At 35.6% G+C, this 19,393-nt stretch overlaps 1 protein-coding gene across 1 annotated transcript in view; it reads left to right on the forward strand.

Annotated features, from left to right (window-relative positions):
• DIAPH2 (diaphanous related formin 2) overlaps window positions 1–19,393 on the forward strand; it is a 628,603-nt gene that overhangs the window by 177,054 nt on the left and 432,156 nt on the right. Inside the window, exon 12 of the mRNA XM_082646850.1 lies at window positions 12,258–12,497. Within this exon, the coding sequence (XP_082502976.1) occupies window positions 12,258–12,497 (240 nt within the window). The remainder of the gene's footprint in view (window positions 1–12,257; window positions 12,498–19,393) is intronic.

The following is a 19,393-nucleotide window of genomic DNA, read 5'->3' on the forward strand; positions in this document are numbered from 1 at the left end:
AGCTTTACGTACACTGCTTCAGCTGGAAAGAAAATTTCATAGGAAAAATTTAAAAAAAGATGGTGGGAAAGAGGGCATGATGATTTATTTACTTTTTTAGAGAAAAGCTATTTTTGACTTAGGTGTTCCATACAAGTTTGTTTGCCATGTGAACAAACAGTTCTATTACAGCTTTCAGTTTTACCCTGGCTCTCTGACCATTTTGCATGTGCATACTAAGACTTCTTAAAATTACCGCCGGACCCAATAGTCAAACACTGTCTGCTTCATCTGAAATATTGGGTTGGCCAAAAAGTTCATTCAGGTTTAACCTCTTTAATAGTAATGTATTTGAATTGATCTGATTTGGTACTTTGCAATTTAAAAATCCTGTTTAAAATCAAAATGTGATAGATGGAACAGAGTACGTTCCTTTTGAACATATGCAATAACTGCTTGATCATATTTAGAGTTTATTAATTTTCAGATATGGCATTGTATATGCTGATGTAGAAGGATTCTGTCAAATCCTTGAAAAGCAAATCAGGAATGTATATTTAGGGTGAGACAGAGCATGTAAAGGTACCTGAGGAAGAGATATCTCTCGTTTTTTAGTTAGGCAAATTAATCAACTAAACTGGCAAAATATTATTTACTAAGTAGCAGCACTTTAACACAATATTAAATAGTAAAATTTTCTAGACCAAAGTCCACACTTGAAACTTAAGCTACTTGAATTCATATTATAATTGAAGCAAGGCTATATACCATCTGAGAATTCAGCTGTGCCATGGTGGTTATAAGTTTTACGGTAGGTACACTACACAATTTCTCTGAAGCCATTTTTTTTCTGAATGCAGTTTATCTTGGAAGATGTATTAGTTTGCCAAGCAAATCCTTCAAGAGGAATATCCTTGGTACCACACTGAGGAAATGAAGTTTGGGGACATAAAAAGCAATATAACTTCTGAACTCAAAGCAAAGTAGAAAATGAAAGAGATTTCTTGTTTGTGCACATAACCATAAATAATTCTGGGGCTGTGAACATGAAGTCATCTGGTCCTCTTATTTACTCTCCCCATCCTTAGCTACATGTCTGTAGGGGAAATAGTCAAGGACATTACAAAGTAGTTTATGCTATGTAAATTACCTAAGGCAGTATCAATCAGGATGTGCCAAATAAAGTTTAGGTCATCTCCTATATATCTAGCAAAAAGATTCTTGAAATAATGATATGACTCAGTCTTTTAACTATGTATGTAAGCATGTATATATTGTATATAATAGATAGTAGATAAGTGTTTTTTGAATTGAATTATAGGACAATTATTCAAACCAAGTATGAGCCTGAGATTAAAAATAGCATAGTTTAGATCTCTAAAAGTAAAAATTATGTTCAAATATATTTCTCCAGGTCTATGCTGAAATTAAATTCACTTCTGTCTGGAAACGCCCAAATACTTTTTAATCTTCAAAATATATTGACAGCCTACATTTAGGACAACTTTGGAAATGCATAGAATCATCTGCCCTAATGAGAAAGGCTCCAAACTGGTTGTCTTACTTCTGCTTTCTTTCCCCATCAAAAGTATTAGTGTAGTCGTCTTAAAATCTATATTAACCTTATGATTTCTGTATTAAAACCCTTCAGTGTCTTCCAGAGTTTACAGAATAAAACCTGAGCTCCTTTGCATTCTCATTCTGCTTCTAACTCTCTGGCTTTATGCCTTCCCTGTTCTCTTTGGTGAACTGAGCGAATTGGTGTCTTTATGACATTTTAGCTTTTACCTCGGCGGGACTTTCTTTGCCATTTCAGCAGTTATTTTACTTGTCCCTATTCAGTAGTCTTTCGTTTTTCCATAGCGGCTATACCCTATACCGTATCTTACCTGCTTTCCACAAGTCTTCACTCCCTCCCCTCCCCATTCTTTTCACTTACTACGAACAACCTAATCTCTTACCAGGGAAAAGGGAAAGCACCTAGGCTTCAGAACTTCCAACATCTCTCCTACCTACAGTTATCTCTACCCATATCTTTTATTAGCTTCCTCGCTGTCAAACCTTAGAAAAAGGGACACTTTATTATCACTAATACTATTGTTGTCATGATTAATGATAGAAATAAGAATGTATTGAGGTGTTACTGTGTCTGATTCTATGCTAAGCGTTTTTACATGTACCATCTCATGAATTCCTCACAGCCCTATGAGATTGGCACTATTATTAGCTTCATGTTACAGATGAAGAAACTAAGGCCAAGGAAGGCTGGGGACCTTGTCCAAGGTTACATAGTAAGTAATAGGTACAGAATTCAATCCCAGGCAATCTGACATCATGGATTGTGATTTTAACCACTGTACTGAGCTGGTGTGTGCACGTGTGTACACGTCCACATGTGTGTGAGATAGTCTACTACATACTAATTTACTTATCTCTGTTTAAGGCATTATTATCCCCTGCCTACTCTTGTTCTGTTATTCTATTGCCTCTTCAGTTCATCAGTCTCCACTCTGCCCTTCTCTTCAGAAGAAAAGCATCTTCTTAAGTCATTCACTGCCTAAAAATATATGAATGGATAGCTGGCTGGATGGATGGATGGATGAATAAAAATCCTTCACTGGCCCTGAGGTCCATGATAGCTACTGCCCTCTCTTCATTACCTAGCATCAGTTTTTTCAAAGATTAGTGTATTTGTTCTCTACTTCCTTACCTCTAGTTACTATTTAACAAACAGCAATCAGAATTCTGCCTTAAACAATGCATTGAAACTGATCTAGAAGGGATCATTAATTACCTCCTAATTGTATCTAAAATATACATCGGTTCTACTCACTTCTCTTTTTCTGTGCCGTCACCACTTTAGCCCAAGCCAGCATCATCTTTCCCTTAACCATTATAATATACTTTTAGCCTGTTTTTTCCACTTATACTTTTGCCGTTTTCCAAATCAGCCTCGGCACAGCCCTCAATGTGACATTTCTAGAGTACATTTGTGTTGCATCATTATTTATCTATCTGCTTAAAGCATCAGTGCGTTGTTTTCTGAATTTACCATGCTATTTCCTGCCTTTGGACCCTTACACACATTGCTCCCTCTTACTCCCACTCGCTGCCTGCCTCTCTCCTGCTTACTCTTCGAGTTTCTGCTTAAATTTCATTCTCTCCGTGATGCCTTCACTTACCTATCAATTAAAATTAGGTCTCCCTATTAAACTCTCTCAGAGCACCTTTTTTCTTTTCCTTTCTCATGGTTTTTAATTAAATATTTAATTGCGAGGTTATTTATTGCATATCTATAACCCCTGCTAGATTGCAACTTCTTTAAGTATATGTATCATATTGATTTAATTCACATGACATATACTTACCAAATGTTTGTTGAATGTATTAGCTTGAATGCAAAATCAAGTGGGCTCTTTTCAGTCCTAATTCTGTATCCATATGGCACTTGATAACATTGAAGAATTTAGATTCCTTACAGAGTCCTTTTCTTTCTTTGCCTTCTCTAGTGATAAATACTCTTTCCTAGTTTTACACCTATCACCCTTGCCAGTGTCCTATAGAGTTTCCATTAGTATATAACTTCCTGGATGATAAAAACAAAATCTCATCAGTTAGGGATAGACATAGGCCAGAAGTGTGATTACTCCTGCAAGATTCATTAAAATCATCATCAAACAGAAAAGAATAAAATTGGCAAGACTAGGGAAAAATCTGGTTTTGACTTTTTGAAAGAAATAAACTTACCTGAGACAGTGACTGGGCTGCTAAGCTTTCTCTAAACTTTTTGGGTGTTTTGTTTTCTTTGTTTTTTTTTTCAAAGCAGCATCATTGGGTTTGCTTGCTTATATTCACATGTAGTAAGTTAAAAAGAAGCCAAAAAAAAAAAAAAAAAAAAAGAGCGAGAGCAAGAGAGAGAGAAAAGAAACAAATAAAAAAACTAGCATATCCCTCTTCCCAGGAGGTCTTCCCAAGCAGACCTCCTGGGAAGAGGGGTATGCTAGTTCCCACACCTTCTATGATCAATAATCCTTTTCTTTAGGGGGGTATATTGGCGGCATAGCTTCCCACTGACTTGTCCTCCAACCTGCCTCACACAGAATTGAATTTGGTACATTGTTGTAATTATGTGCTGTACCTTTACTGGGAATAAAGAACAGATCTTTGAAAGCTCTGCCAGTTAGAACCCCCAGCAGGAGCTTTTAGATTCTTCTGAGTGTGTTTGCAGCTCAGCTGTTCTTAAACCTCAGAGTGACGGAAACTTCCACTTGTCTTCCACTGAGGATGGAGACCCATACTATGTGTATCTATTAAACTAACACATCTTCTGAGAAAAAGAAGGCAATAATTAGTTCTCTTGGTAATTGGTACTTTATTTTTCTGACCTCAAAAATTACCCATATTTTTCAATTAAAAACATTCTAAAGCTATAATCTAATAAAAAGATGTTGAGATAGCCTTGTGCATAAAAACATTTATAGTGAAAAGCAAAGATTATGTGATACTGCTGACAGCACATTTAACTTTTTTCTTTCTCTACATAAATATGTGAAGGCAGGAGGAGTGGATTTATGCCTATTGTTGGAAGTACAACTATAAAGTCAGTGTGCTTTTTAATTTTTTTAAAGTCTCCTAAGAGCTTATGAGCTCTATTCAAGATAGCTTAACCAGGTGAAAAGGAAATTCTTAAAAGCTTTTTTTTTTTCTCCTACATATCATCAAAGGCAATTAGTTTGGATGGAAAATTGTAGCTTTTCTGTTCCATTAATATTAAATTATTCAGGTTTGCATATTCATTGGGAAAATTGCATTTTTCTTTATCTGCTTTCATTCAAAGTGTTCAGTGTTTTGATATGTAATGCCTTGATTGTTTCTATTTTCATTCCTTCTGTAAATATGAATGCTAGCTCTTACTTCCAGATGTACATTTATTTTATCTGAAAAAAAGCTGGTTTAATAATTGTGAGATCAAGTAAAAGAAGACTCGCCATGACTCGTTCTCAAATCCATGTATTCAGATTCTTGTTCATTTCATTAACTTCTCATAATAGTCCATTTTGTGACAAGATTGCTTATTTCCATCAGCTTTTGCAATAAAATGAGGTAAAATAAAACCACCTGAAAACTGAATATTCAGATTAAGTCTGGGGATGTCAATCAATTTTGCTGTTGATTGCTTTTCATTAAATTTTTAAAAAATAAAAAATTAACCCCTTTTCCTTCTCCATATATCAGTAATCCGTAAGATAGCAGCATAGCATTACCATTACAGATGCTCTGATGGCCGTTCTTGGCTTCAGACAGTTGTTTTCAGAAGGATGTTTTGAAATTCTTGCTCTAATTCTTAGTGTAATTCTTCTGAGTTTCCAGTGTCTCTTGGGGCCGACATTGTTACCATTTTCTGTTCCAGACTGTAGATGAGTAAATGTTTGTTGATACATAATTTCCACATATCATTCTATTTGGGGAAAATATTCTCTATCAGCATATCATTGCTTTTCTGGGGTACAGTCAGTTTTCAACACTCCGTTTTTCCAAAGCCTCATTTTACAGATCAGCCATGGCTCTTATCTCTCCTGATATCTAGTACACAAACATTTGCCATTGGCTCCATACAGCAAATGTACCTGTATTGATGATTTTGTGCAGTCCAAATACTAGGTGTACTGCAGAAAGTACAGCAGTGAGCAGTAGAGAGCCTAGTCTGGAGGGGGTTATGTCTAAATAGGATAGTAAAATGATTTATTTAACAGAGAATCACAGATGTCCTTGCTTTATTTCCATACTTCCAGGCAGACTTCTGCTCAGTTGTGGAGTCTGAATCTCACAACTTTTATAGGCAATTCTGCCTGCTTTCTAACTTAAATCCACTCTTCTTTATTGTCACTTCGTTATCATCACCTTAATTATAGTCACTGATACAAAATTATTCTGTATATTCAGTGTATCCATACATTGGGTCCCAATAGTATTTAGGTATGGAGGGGACACCTTGTAACAAATGTATATTTCTTACAAATATATCTGTTAATTCCAATGAATTTTTAACATATTTTGAAGACACTAGAAGATCATAGTTATGTTCACATATGATGGCAGTTGAAGGTGTGTTTCTCAGCAATGCAAAATGAAAGATAACAGAAATCCCCTTAAAGGTGAGTGACACGTGACTGCAGGAGTGGCATGTGGCTACCTCCTCCTTCTTCGCACACGATTGTTACACTTGGGTCTTTTCTCTTTCTCTCTGGATTCTTATGGTAGTATGGCAGAACATCAGTATTCACCAGGTGCATAGGTAGTGAAGTGTATAAAATTCAAATTATATAAACAAAACTGTGTCTAACTCTTTGGGGAAATAACCCACTTGTAGCTGCTCTCACTAAAGCCGTCAGGGTACAGTTTTTTCTTTTTAATATAGTGCAGATCAGCTAAAGAAATGATAGCTGCTTGATGTGATTTGACAGACAAGTATCTTGTAACACAAAAAAATCTCCTACATAATACAACACCTTGGTCACCAGCCTACAGCACTTCAAGGAATGAATTATAAAACAAAAGATGCCAGTCATCTAAAATGCGGCGAGGAACCACAAGGAAAAACAAACATACATTTCAGCCAAGTTTTTGTTATATTTCCTTAAATCACTTAGGTGCATTCAAATGCCTTTATGAGACATGCACCTTTTAATAATTATATCTGTGGCTGGGGATGTCGCTCAGTGCTTCCTATGATTTCTAAGCTTAGTTATCCAAGACATTCCCTTACACACTCAAATCCTCTAATGGAGATTCAACTATTGTCTATCAGTCTACCCTGGTCTGATCATAAAAATTCACACTTCTGATTGCAGCAAATTCTATTAGTATCATCAAAGCATACTGTTTTGTGGCTCCTGTAAACAGATGCATCCATATAGTTTCATCTACCCTGAAGATTAATAAGGAGATTATTTCCTCCATAATCCTCTTGATATTTACAGTAACACATTTTCAGTGCTAACATTTCTATTAATAAATGTATATTATGCATTGAAACGGACTGAAAGGAGCACTGCATGATATTTATGAAGTGTGAAATAGTTAATGGGGGACATTCTTCACCAAGCCCTGGTAACACACATTCCTTAATTGTAGATGAGAGAAACTTTATCTCAGGTTTGGGAGAATAGTCAGGGACGATGGTACCTTCTTAGGAATTTCTGAGGATGAGTAAAGAGGGTAATAACAACAATAGCTATTGTTTCAGAGTGCTTCCATTGTGTCAGCTACCATGACAGTAATGTTACACATAGGATCTCATTTAAGTCTTACTGCAACTTGCATGAGTGACTTAAGGAATACATTTTACTGATGGGGACATAAAGTCTCAGAAACATTCAGTAACTTGGATTAGATCATAACTATAAAGTAACAGAAGTATAGTTCAAGTCCATGTCTGTGTAACTCAAAAGTCCCTGTTTCTTCCACTACAATGTACCTTATAGGTCTAGAGAATGTAGAGAATGGTTTCTCTCCCTCTCTGAGGATTAAGGGGAAAATTCTCTCGAACCTACCCTTCAAAATAGTTATACAGGGCTCTGAATTCGGGCTAAGATTGAGCCTGGGCAATACCGTTGGGATGACACATTTGGTAGCTAATGACTTTACATAGGGAGCAGGGTACCCTCCTCCTGCCTCACATCAGCCTACTGTGATACCTCTTCACACTATGCATCTGCTTCCCAATCCAGCACTTTGCTGATATTGGAGTTTCTGTTTATATGAATGAATACATCCATCCATCCATTTGTTTTACAAGGATTTTTTTTTCAAATCACCTATGATGTTTATCACCTGCTCTGCACTAAACTTTAATCTAGTGAGTAAATGAAGGAAGAAATTTTGCCAAGTCAGAGGTCAACTCTGATCCTCTTATGATGCACAACCTCTTCCCTGAATCAGGTTGACTGATGATAGATTATATCCAGTAACAGCAGTTCAACAAAGTTAATTCCCTAGCATTTCTGGTTTGACATCTTAGCTGAAGACATTATTTTGGGGACAGTAAAACATTACCGTCGGCTGTTAATTTTGTTCAATAGACAACCTGTCCTCCTTGGGAGAAGATCCGGAAAATGGTTAGTCATCTAAGGAGTGCTTTTAAAATCAGTCAGCAAATATTTGAATGTCTAATAAATGCAAGGACCCATGCTAGGTGCTACACAAGGTGCAGTCTTTGATTTTTCTCTCTATACACTCTCTTCATCAACAACCTGCCTTTCACAACCTCTATTCCAGTCACTCCCAAATCTGCCAACTCTCATACTTATCTCCTCCTAAACTCAAGAACTGAATTTCCAAATGCTGTCAGATATCATAACAATACCTAAAACTCAAAATGCCAAGAAAGCAATATTATTTCCCTATTATAGAGGTGTCATTTTACTATTCATGTGAGGATTTAGAGGGGGGAAGGCTGGAGGGATCAGGGAACATATTTAAATAGTCTGTTTTAGTAATTCAACCTTAAAGTACATAAATTTTAAGCTTGAATGGTGAGAATTGAAAATAAGAACCAATTCTAAGAAATTCTTCAGGTTAAAATATAGGCAAGGAATGGTATTAAATTACATTGTCTTTACCAGGATTTGAATATGACTCCAAGATTTGGAGTTTTCATAGTGGGGATCTAATAGTGTCTTTGTTAATAATAAAATACACTGGTGTCTGAGAGGATGGTGAACCAAGTTCACTTAAATGCTAATAAAAATGTCTTGGTAACATCCAAGTAATATTTTTCACTTCTGAATCTCACACTGTTAACCTCACCTTTCCATAACTCTAGAGGCAAAGACTAAAACAGAAAGAAAGAATATATTTGGATCATTTATTTGGCTCCTACCTAATTATCAAAACAAGACTGCTCAACAGGACTTTCCCCTACTTTACAAATGAGGAAACTGAAGCAGAAAAATTAGGTGGATTAGTTTCACACAGTCTAACTAACTATGGAAAAGTTTCTAGATTCAGTCCTTTGGTTGAATTTGCTACTAAGCTGTACCCTACCGGCCCCCACTGCCTTAGTCCCTGATTAGCTTACTGAAGTGTAGGCAGCAGATCAGGGGAAGCAAATTCATCTATCCTCATTCTCTGAAACAAAAAAAAACAAACAGTAAACTGCATCAAATCAGCATCTCCTTCAGCCTTCATTAATGCCAACAACATTTTACCTCACAAAGGACTTTACACCTTGGAGTCATCTTTGACTTTCTCCTCCCATAACTGGTCATTTACTAAGTCCCACTGCTTCTTCCTTAATTCTGCCTCTTGTATCTATTGCTTCCTTTCCCTTCCTACTGTCAACATCCTAGGTCATTACCTGTTTCTAAGACCATTTGAAGACTTAACTAATGGTATCCCTGCCCCTAATCTCTCCTTCAGCCACTCATACATACTGCTCTCAGTATGACTCAAGAGACGGCGTGGTGTAGTGGTTGAGAGTCTGGATTCTGTAGCCAGAATGCCTGAGTTCAAATCTCCAGATCTTCAACATACAATTTGACTCTGTGCTAGTTCCTTAGTATTTCTGTGTCTCACTTTCCTCATCTTTAAAATGAGACTAAGGCTAATAACCTTTTCCTAGGGTTGTTTTGAGAATCAAATCTGCATATATGTATATAACACATCTGTAGAAAAATGTCTGGCACAGAGTACTCAATAAATGTCATTCGCCATTATTATTGTTATTATAATTACTAAAGTACACTTTTGACCATTATTTTGGTTGGAGCTGGTATTGAAAAAAAGATCAAATCCCTGCTCTTTGGGTTTGTAGGCCAAGGATTGAAATACAAAGCCCAGAAAGGATACAAATATGAATGAAAACAAGTGGTATTAGAACTGAAGCAAGACTAAAAGAAAATCTATGTAAGCCTAGGGTTTAAATTCCTTGTGGAGATCAGACCAAGGCCACCCTGGTGAGCAGGGTTCCTACAAGTCCTACAGAGCATGGGCAGAAGGACAGGTATTTGGTGACTAGCACCTGGTCAAAGTAGTTCTATGGCTTTTTTAACCATCAGGGAGACTGAAAAACCACTACTTCCTAAACACATAAAATGATAGGAAACATGCGTCTGTGCTAATGATAGCCAGTTAGCAGTGAAAATAAAGGAAAAATTAAGTGGGAAGGGATTTGGAGACAGTGCTAGAGGCATAAATGAAGGCGGAAAATGACATAGAAACTTAGATTCCCACACAAACATACACATGGAGATTTGCACATTCATGGAGACGTAGACTTTGGTGTGGTTAGCTTCCAATTTTATGGCCTTTACATGGAATCTTAAGGTACTTTGATCTAAATTCTGCCCCTAGGTATATACCTCATATATTCCTAACCTATAAACCTTTTCTCACAACTTCCTTTTGGTCCCCGTTTGTGTTTGCTCGCTCGCTTTTTTTCTCTCTCTCTACTTGTTTAATTTTCATCTATTTATCCATTTGTATCCCCTCTACTGTGTAGCCTTCATTAAACATTGTAGTCATAGAGTTTAAAGTTTTCTCTTCTTTCAGTGAACATCTCCAGCACTTAATTTCTGTTTACCCATTTAGAATCATGGGCTGGTTCTATCGCTAGCTATAGTTTTCAAGTGATTGTGTTATGAGTTTTGAGTTATATTGGACACTTTTTGTGAGTAGATGGTGTGTCTTATACTTACCATGTGAATACTGAAGAAACAGTAGGGTGCTTTTTTTTTTTTTTAAAGATTTTATTTAGTTATTTATTTGGTTACACCGGGTCTTAGTTGCGGCAGGTGGACTCCTTAGTTGCGGCTCCAGAGCTCCTTAGTTGTGGCATGCGAACTCTTAGTTGCGACATCCATGTGGGATCTAGTTGCCTAACCAGGGATTGAACCTGGGCCCCTACATTGGGAGTATGGAGTCTTATCCACTGCGCTGCCAGGGAAGTCCCAGTAGGATGCTTTGAATACTACCCTGATCGTATTAAAAAAAAGCTATTGATAAGTGATCTGACTTATGTAGATATAGTAACAGGCGGATATTCCCAGCATAATCTGCCTATAAAAAGCATGAAAGCATATGGGGGATTAGCAGACGGCAAAGGTTAATTTTTGGACAGGCAGACACCCATGGTTAATGTGAAAATTCATTTCAAAGAGTTAGAATGATAAATTATGCTTTGCTTTTGTATTAGAGCAGATAGGGTCTATTCAGCAGCTCATTTTGCTGCTTTTGAAGGGTTCTTTGTAGCTTAAGGACTCTTGTTTATGCTGTCAAATGCTTTTCATGTTGTCTACAGATATCTCATGCCTACACTGTGCCTGGCATTTGTATTTAAAAAGAAAACTAAGCTATATGTGTAAAAAGAATAAATGTAATTAGGATTGTTAATAATTTCATTGTGTGTGTGCTTATGTTCTTATGTGTCTACCCTCCCCTCACCTGTCTCCCAGAATTCCTTTGGTGAATAAAAACTAGTGAAATGACTTGGAGTTTTGGGGAATTAAAGACTAAAAGAAATTATTATCGTAGGAGCTATACCAAAGGGAATAGAGAATGTGCACCGATACTATGAAACAATTAATTAAAACCTAAGTTGAACTGTTTTGAAGAAAACCAATATAGAATTCTTGAATAATGTACTTAAAAGTAAGTTCATGTGATTTTACCATAACTTAATTATTTAACATCAACATTCTGTCAAGTAGGTGAAATTCTTTAGAGCATATATAAATAATTAATACATTTTATTAATAGAAATCATAGGTTTAAAATTATTAAATGCTCAATCAGAGCTAGTCTTCTGGTTTCAGACAGCATACTGATATGTAAATTTTTTTTAGGAAATGTGGTTGCACTTACATTTTCTGTCATCGTGTATATTTTTTATATGTGGCCCAACTATTCACTCAACTCAATGTCATGTTTGTACATTTTCGTAGTTTGCCTCAGGGACTGATTTTTGGCAGTTTAAATGCTATTGATGACTAATGATTATGCAGTTAACATACAGCAACTGTTTAGCTTCAATAATATTTTCTTAATGCAGTAAGGATGATTTCATTTATTCCTTTAAAACTGAACAGCTATTTCTTTAAACTTTGAAAATAATATTCCTTTGAAATGTCTAAAACAAAGTAGAATAATATTTGTTAAAACCCAGAGAGAATTCATTTTATTCAGAAGTTTTACAATATTGTCTCTAAAATGATCCCCACTAGAGAGAAAAATAACGGGCTTTATATATATATTCTTATACAGCATTCCTTATCTTACAGATGAGCTCAGTGAAAATGTTGCGTCCTCGTCTCAATAGCATTCTTTTCAAGCTCACATTTGAAGAACACGTAAACAACATCAAACCAAGCATCATAGCAGTAACTCTGGCCTGTGAAGAACTGAAGAAAAGTGAAAGCTTTAACAGACTTTTAGAGTTAGTTCTTTTGGTTGGAAACTACATGAACTCAGGCTCAAGAAATGCCCAGTCTTTGGGTTTTAAGATCAACTTTCTCTGTAAGGTAAGATAACACTTTATAATGCCAATTTACAGCAATAATCTCATCTACGAGAGGGGTCACTTTAAATAGCAATAGTACGTAAGCCCAAAAAAGTATCCTTTAAAAGGATGAATTTTATGGCATGTGAATTGTATCTAAATTAAAACAGATAAATGATGTTTTAAAACCTTACTGTAGTAAAATCTCAAAGACTGCAAATTCTTTTGTAGTATAGTACTCAGCTCTTGCTGATCAAATCTTTCTGGAGTTTTTAGGTCCAAAAAAAATTGCTTTTATAAAGTAGATGCAATCTTGTATTTCAGTCCCTTCAAACTTACTTTATGTCTCTCCAAAAAGTATTTGAGGAGCTAAATTCAATGAGGTCATAGCCAGAAATTGCCTTCTGAATATGCTTTGCTTTTTCTCCTCCAAGAAAATAATACTCTTTATTGTTGAATAGCGTTGTGTTATTAAACTTATACTAGGTATCTAGTGCATTAACTAAAAGTTTTTTTAAAAATCAAGTGATAATCGTTTTATTGTTTTGATTACGCTTTCATTCTTGTGAAAAGTAAACAAAGAAACAGACAAGTGCAAAAGTGATGGTATATGTCCATTTCTAGGTTAGTGCAAACCACCTTATTAAAGGAAAAGATCTGTCTGTTACACAAGAAAACTGAACAGACTCTGAGGGGAAGGCCTGTAAGAAAGCTGGAGACAAAAATAAGTCTGAAAACAAGCGATGTATCTTTGACATCTCAGCATTGTTTCACTTTTTTTTTTTTCTTTCACCTCTGAAAACATTACAGAACCTTGGTTAGTTCTTGAAGTATATTATTACAAGAATCCCCAATCTAGGAATGGATATAAATTTCTTTTCTATTCATGCATTAAATAGATGTGCATTACATGTACATGGACTAGCATTTTAATATGTATCAAAAATGATTTGCTCCTGGTAGTTCTCACCCGGACAGACATAAAGAATAACATTTGTAGATACTAAGATGCATAATGAAATTGTATCTGTTTACTCCCGATTTATTTTTGAGGGGTATAAGGAAAGAAAGCAAGGAAGATAGGGAAGATGGTCTGGCATGCCAGATTTTTGTCAAAAAAATATTTTTGGTCCCTCTTCTTATGATATTAGGGGACATGTGCAATTATTTGATAATACCAACAAGAATAAGGCTATGCTTGTAATAAATTAGAATAACTTACACCCCGATTTGTAGGATAAACTAAATATTTAAGACTTTTTCATTTTATTGCACATCATATACTCAACACTAGTAAAAGCATCTTTTATCAAGATGCTATTTGTTTAGAGTATACACTATAGGCACAGTGAGTGAATCTTAAAGTGTTCTTGGTTGGCGATTACAAAAATATTATAAATTAAGAGAAAATATCATTGGAAATTTGTATTGTTACCTATTTCACATTTAATTCATATAAAAAAGACTTTTAAAACAAATTATCCTAATTTGAACAAATATGTACCTTTTTTAAGTGTCTTAATTTCACACTAATCAAATTAATTACATGAACTGATATTTTTGAGGCAAGAATGAATACGTCATTTACACATAGGAACAAAAAATTATATTAATCTCACAGAAGGATTATACAGTTGCATCTTGTATTTTGGAGAGAGGCTTCTTCCTGTCATCTACCTGTCAAATAAAAGTTCTTCCACACAGCGCTGGTCTGACATCTATCACTTAGAGGTATGCTCAAAGGATTCAGCACAAAGATTTTTGCCAACTTCAAATAAAATAAAAAATAATCTTATGGGAAATACTAGCATGTAGTAATAGATGTTCTAAAAGAGAAAGAAGTGAATGTTTAAAAATCTTCTGCCCTCTCCCACTTTTCAGTAGGATTTTTATCTTCAGGGAAATACTTGTCATTAAGAAAGAAATATCATATAGATATATGATATTCCCACAATATCTAGGATTAAAAGGATGCTCCTGGAATACAAACGATTCTGAGTAGATGTAAATGTCTAAAATGACAGAAATTTACTGAAGTACATAGAAATAGTTAGCTTAGGTTTATAAACTGTTCGAAACTGAGTTAACTACTGATGTATGATTAGCCAGAATTGGTGTTAAATTCCAGTTATGTTGTAAAAGATTACTTGGTTGATTTCTCTCAGTGTTTGTTTTTTGTTGTTGTTGTTGTTGCTGTTAAAAAAAATAGCAGAGATAACTTTCTTTGCAGGGCACTGATTATGCTTTTAAAATGATACCATTTATCTAATTAATATTCTAATGATAATTTCTTTTCTCAGTGAATTTAAAACTGTAATCTACTGCTTTTCACATGAAGCTATAGATTATGTTAAAATATTCACCTAGTTAAAAAGGAACCACAACATAAGCAGTTAAACTTATCAGATGTTTCTTGTAGTAAAGTAATATTAAAAATTCAGATGGTCACAATTAGATCCTATAATATTTGGGAAGAAAAGGAAAACAGACGGGTTAACTTAAATGTCAAATATCACTAAAGGGTACCATAACTATAAGTACTACCCTCACCACAAAATACTTTGTTCATTTGCAGCAGTGTATTATCACTTTGTGAGTCACCAATCCAGGGTGCTGAACTGTAATAAAAATCATTTCTATGCAGATGAGTTTCCAATGTTAGCTTGGCCCCTGCTTGCCTGTTGGTTATTAAAATTCTAACCAATAGCAGTGTTGTACTTCAGGGCCATTTGTTGTTTATGTTTTCAGTGTGTAATAACATATAATTTACATAAGAATGAAACATTTAAAAATACTTAGCACTCCCTAGGCACTAAGCTTTGTGGGTATATCAGATAAGGATCTTTGTTTGCAAGCAACAGAAAGTGACTCTGCCTGATTTAAGCAAAAAGTAGAATTTATAAGGAGCTCAGCCAGAAACTGAGGAAAGGCTGAAGAACTTGGCCTTTAAAAGAGTAGCAACTATGTCAGCTTTGAGAATGCAGAGAGCAGGAATGAATGGAAAGTCTTTCCAGGAAGTTGCCTCTGGGGTATATTCCATTTTCTTCCTCCTTTCCTTGTATTTGATTCAAATTCTAATTAGAAAGAGAGACCAATTGGCCTGGCGTAGATTATCAGAATACCCTTTGTCCAAGGGAGGGCAAAGAACCTTGATTGACAGTGCTACCAAGACTACTGTGATGGATGATTGGTCATGCCCTAAAGGAGGCTGTTACCAAGGATGAGGATACCGAAGGTTAGGGGCAGATGAAGGGATAAAAGCCAGGCCTGAACAAACAAAGGCAAAACAAAACAGATGGTCGGTATACCAGGGGATACAAACATTACAGAAGACACACAGAAAGCTCAAGGAGCTTGTGATACAGTTGAGTAGCCAGGAAATATACATACAGAATATTATGTAATGTCACAATATACTTCTAGCAATGAATATAAAAATTAATGGCCATTGAGATTACTTTCAGATTAGCAGGACTTCAGGAGGGAGGAATTTTTGGTGATGGGCGTGGCGGTGAGTGGTACTCATAAATTAGAACAGAAGGATCTTGAAGGATAGGTATAATTAAGTTATACGAAGGGAAGAAGCCATAACCTTACAAGATGGGAGAACACTGGCCTTAGAACTTACATTTTAGCTTCCATTTTGCCCATCACTAGCTAAATTTTCATGGCCAAGTCACTTACTCTCTCCAAACCTGTTTCCTCATCTATACATGAGGAAATATACAGTGACCCTTTTTTATTTTCATAGGGTTATTTTCAGGGTCAAATAAAACGATCTTTGTCACAGTACTTTGAAGAATTATAGTGTTAAAAATGGTAGTAGTTCTTTTTAATGATGGTATATGACTAGGAATAATCATGACGTGTTTGAAGATGAATTAGAAAACTACACTGCCTGGAATATTGGGTGTATGTTGGAAACAAATAACATTGGTAGGCAGGTTGTGAGAAGATTTTGAGTAATTTGTATACTAGCTTCAGTATCTTTTTTTATTTATTTATTTTTTTTGGCGGTACGCGAGCCCCTCACTGTTGTGGCCTCTCCCGTCGTTGTGGAGCACAGGCTCCGGATGCGCAGGCTCAGTGGCCATGGCTCACGGGCCCAGCCGCTCCGCGGCATGTGGGATCTTCCCAGACCGGGGCACGAACCCGTGTCCCCTGCATCGGCAGGCGGACTCCCAACCACTGCGCCACCAGGGAAGCCCTAGCTTCAGTATCTTGCCTCTGTAACTTTTTTTTTTTTTTTAATCACTCACAGCCCATTTTATAACTTATGAAGGCCAAAAACCTTTGTTTTTCTGCCTTGAGTTAATATCTCCTTCACCCATACTGTGACTTTCCAGTCATTCTAGTTGGACAGAGAGACATAACAAATTATGATATGGTATAATGATGTGTTTTTGTACAGATGTTAAATATGGCATACAAAGAACCTGAAGAAAACATTTAGTTTTACTGTGGAGAAAATTTTAGATATCTAACTTTAATTTAGTAGGGTTAATAGAGTAATGTAATTTTGCTACTTTTTTCTAAGATTCATCATTTATATAAAGTGAATGTAACATAAAGGCCTTATTTCCTAGAGGTCATCACATGGTATTAGTGGCAGAGTATTACAAATATCTCCCCAAATATACAAAAGAAGGCATCTATCTCCCCTAGAGAAGTTGTAAGATGTAGAGTGAATTAGGTTCAGTTTCAGTGTGAAATATAATGTACCAGAAAATGTGATTTGTAAGGAAAATGACTGCTGTCTATGGAAGCACAATTTAGAAATTTGTAATTCAAGAGAAAAATCTATAGAAGATCTAAGCAAAAAGTTACATCTAAGTATTCTAAAAATTTTACAGTATCTAATAGTTTTTAGCTGAAATGATGTGGATTATCTCTATCTAAACTTAGAACCTCAACATTAGAAAGTATCTAATCTAGCCCCTTCAGCCTGCAGATGAGAAAACTGACCATTAGAGAAGTGAAATACTTTGGTTGGTGTGTTGGTCAGCTTGTGCTGCCATAAAATAATACGGTAGGCTGGGTGGCTTAAACAACAGAAATTTACTAACACACCATTGTAAAGCAATTATACTCCAATAAAGATGTTAAAAAAAAACATAAGTCATAAAAAACAAAAAAAAAACAGAAATTTATTTTCTCATAGTCTTGGAGATTGGAAGTTCAAGATCAAGATGCTAGCCTGGTTGCTATATGGTAAGGACTTACTTTCTGAATTGCAGACAGCCACCTTCTTACTAGGTGACAGTCAGGTTCATAAAGCTGGATATAGCGACCAACTGTTTTGGTTTACCCAGGACTAAGAGCTTTCCTGGGATTCAGGACTTTCACTACTAAAATTGGGACAGTCCTAGGCAAACTGGGACAGTTGGTCACTTTAGTTATGAAACTAGAGGTGGAGTCTTGGCCTCCTGATTACGCTTTCTCTCTCTCACCCTTTTTTTAAAAACATGTAACTGGAACAGCTTGCCTTTTGCATTTTTATAATGTCCTTTGCTACTCTTCTTCATCTGGTTTTTACCCTTTAGCTCTACTTCTCTGGTTACCACTACACACTGTGAGTATAATTATTGTAGGACTATTCACACTGCACTTTAATTATTTTATCTCTCTTTCTCTCTAAAGACTCAGAACTCATGGAGGGTGGTTATTATTTTATTCTACATTTTATCTCCAGTGTCTATTGTATAGGAAGCCCTCAATAGATTACTATTGAATGAAAGGTAGGCAATTTGATTAAATAAAAGGACTTGTTGTGAGTGTTCAATATAAGTATTAGCATTTTTTAAGTGAATTTAGTGTCTCACAGATATAGAGTGTATATTTTTACCAGTGAAAGTATTAAATATGTAAGTGTAACACTATGCTATGGTTTAGTTGTAAAAACATAAAAATGTATTATTTGCTATCAATATAAACCAAAAATTCACCCTCAAATATGGGTTAATAAATAAATATGGGACTATTAATTTAAAACCAAAGATATTGTTGAAAATAACCACTGTAGAATATACTGAAAGGCACCTTAGCAAAGGTCAATAAATCCTGGTCACTAGTCTACACACTTGGTTGCCTTTGCTTTTACAGTTTAGATGTATCCCTTGTGATTCAGAGAGGTTTATTATTATTAACGCCATGTTACAAATTAGAAAACTAAAACCCAGTGAGGTTATGCAATTTTTTTCAAGATCAGAAAGCTAGTAAATGTCCAAGTTTGGGCCTAAATCTAGGTTTTCTGTGTCCAACACCTTGCAACACACTGCCTCTCGCTAAATTGTAACAGAAGGTTTAGTCATATGTGGCTCATTTCCTGGAAGCATTACAGAACCAACTCTGCCCCTTACAGAGTACTGAAAATGGGGAAAATCACAGGTGCACTTTCTTGACTCTCCAGTAGCTTGTAAAATGAGGAATCTCTCTTTTTTATTATTCAAATTGAACTATAAGTCATTGGAGGAATATTAATAGAAAGTTTGTCTTCCTCTAATAGATTTTAATGTATCCGGGTAATGGAACCTATATATTTGTAATAAAATAACACCTAATAATCTGCATAATTATAGAGCAATCACTTGCTTTGTATGTACAGGCTCTCAGACCATATCAGTTTTGTGGAGGCAGGGTTGGCTGCTCTTCTCAATACATATTTTCTACAAATGAACATCTGTTCTCCAGACAGATGGCTTACCCAGGATCACTCAGTATTGGAGGCAAAGTTAGAATCCCACTTTTCCTGGGACTCAAATTATTTCAGTGGCTCAAGGTAGTTTTTAGAATTTGATGATCTCTTTTGCTTCACTCAAATATGCTTTTTCCTATAAGACGGTGTATGGCATTATTTGGATTTGGGGGAGATGTGATTGATAATTTGCTAGGAAGAAAATTGCTTTGAGGGAGATAATT

This window comes from Grampus griseus (assembly GCF_964374135.1).
Source record: "Grampus griseus genome assembly, chromosome: X".
Taxonomy (NCBI): domain Eukaryota; kingdom Metazoa; phylum Chordata; class Mammalia; order Artiodactyla; family Delphinidae; genus Grampus; species Grampus griseus.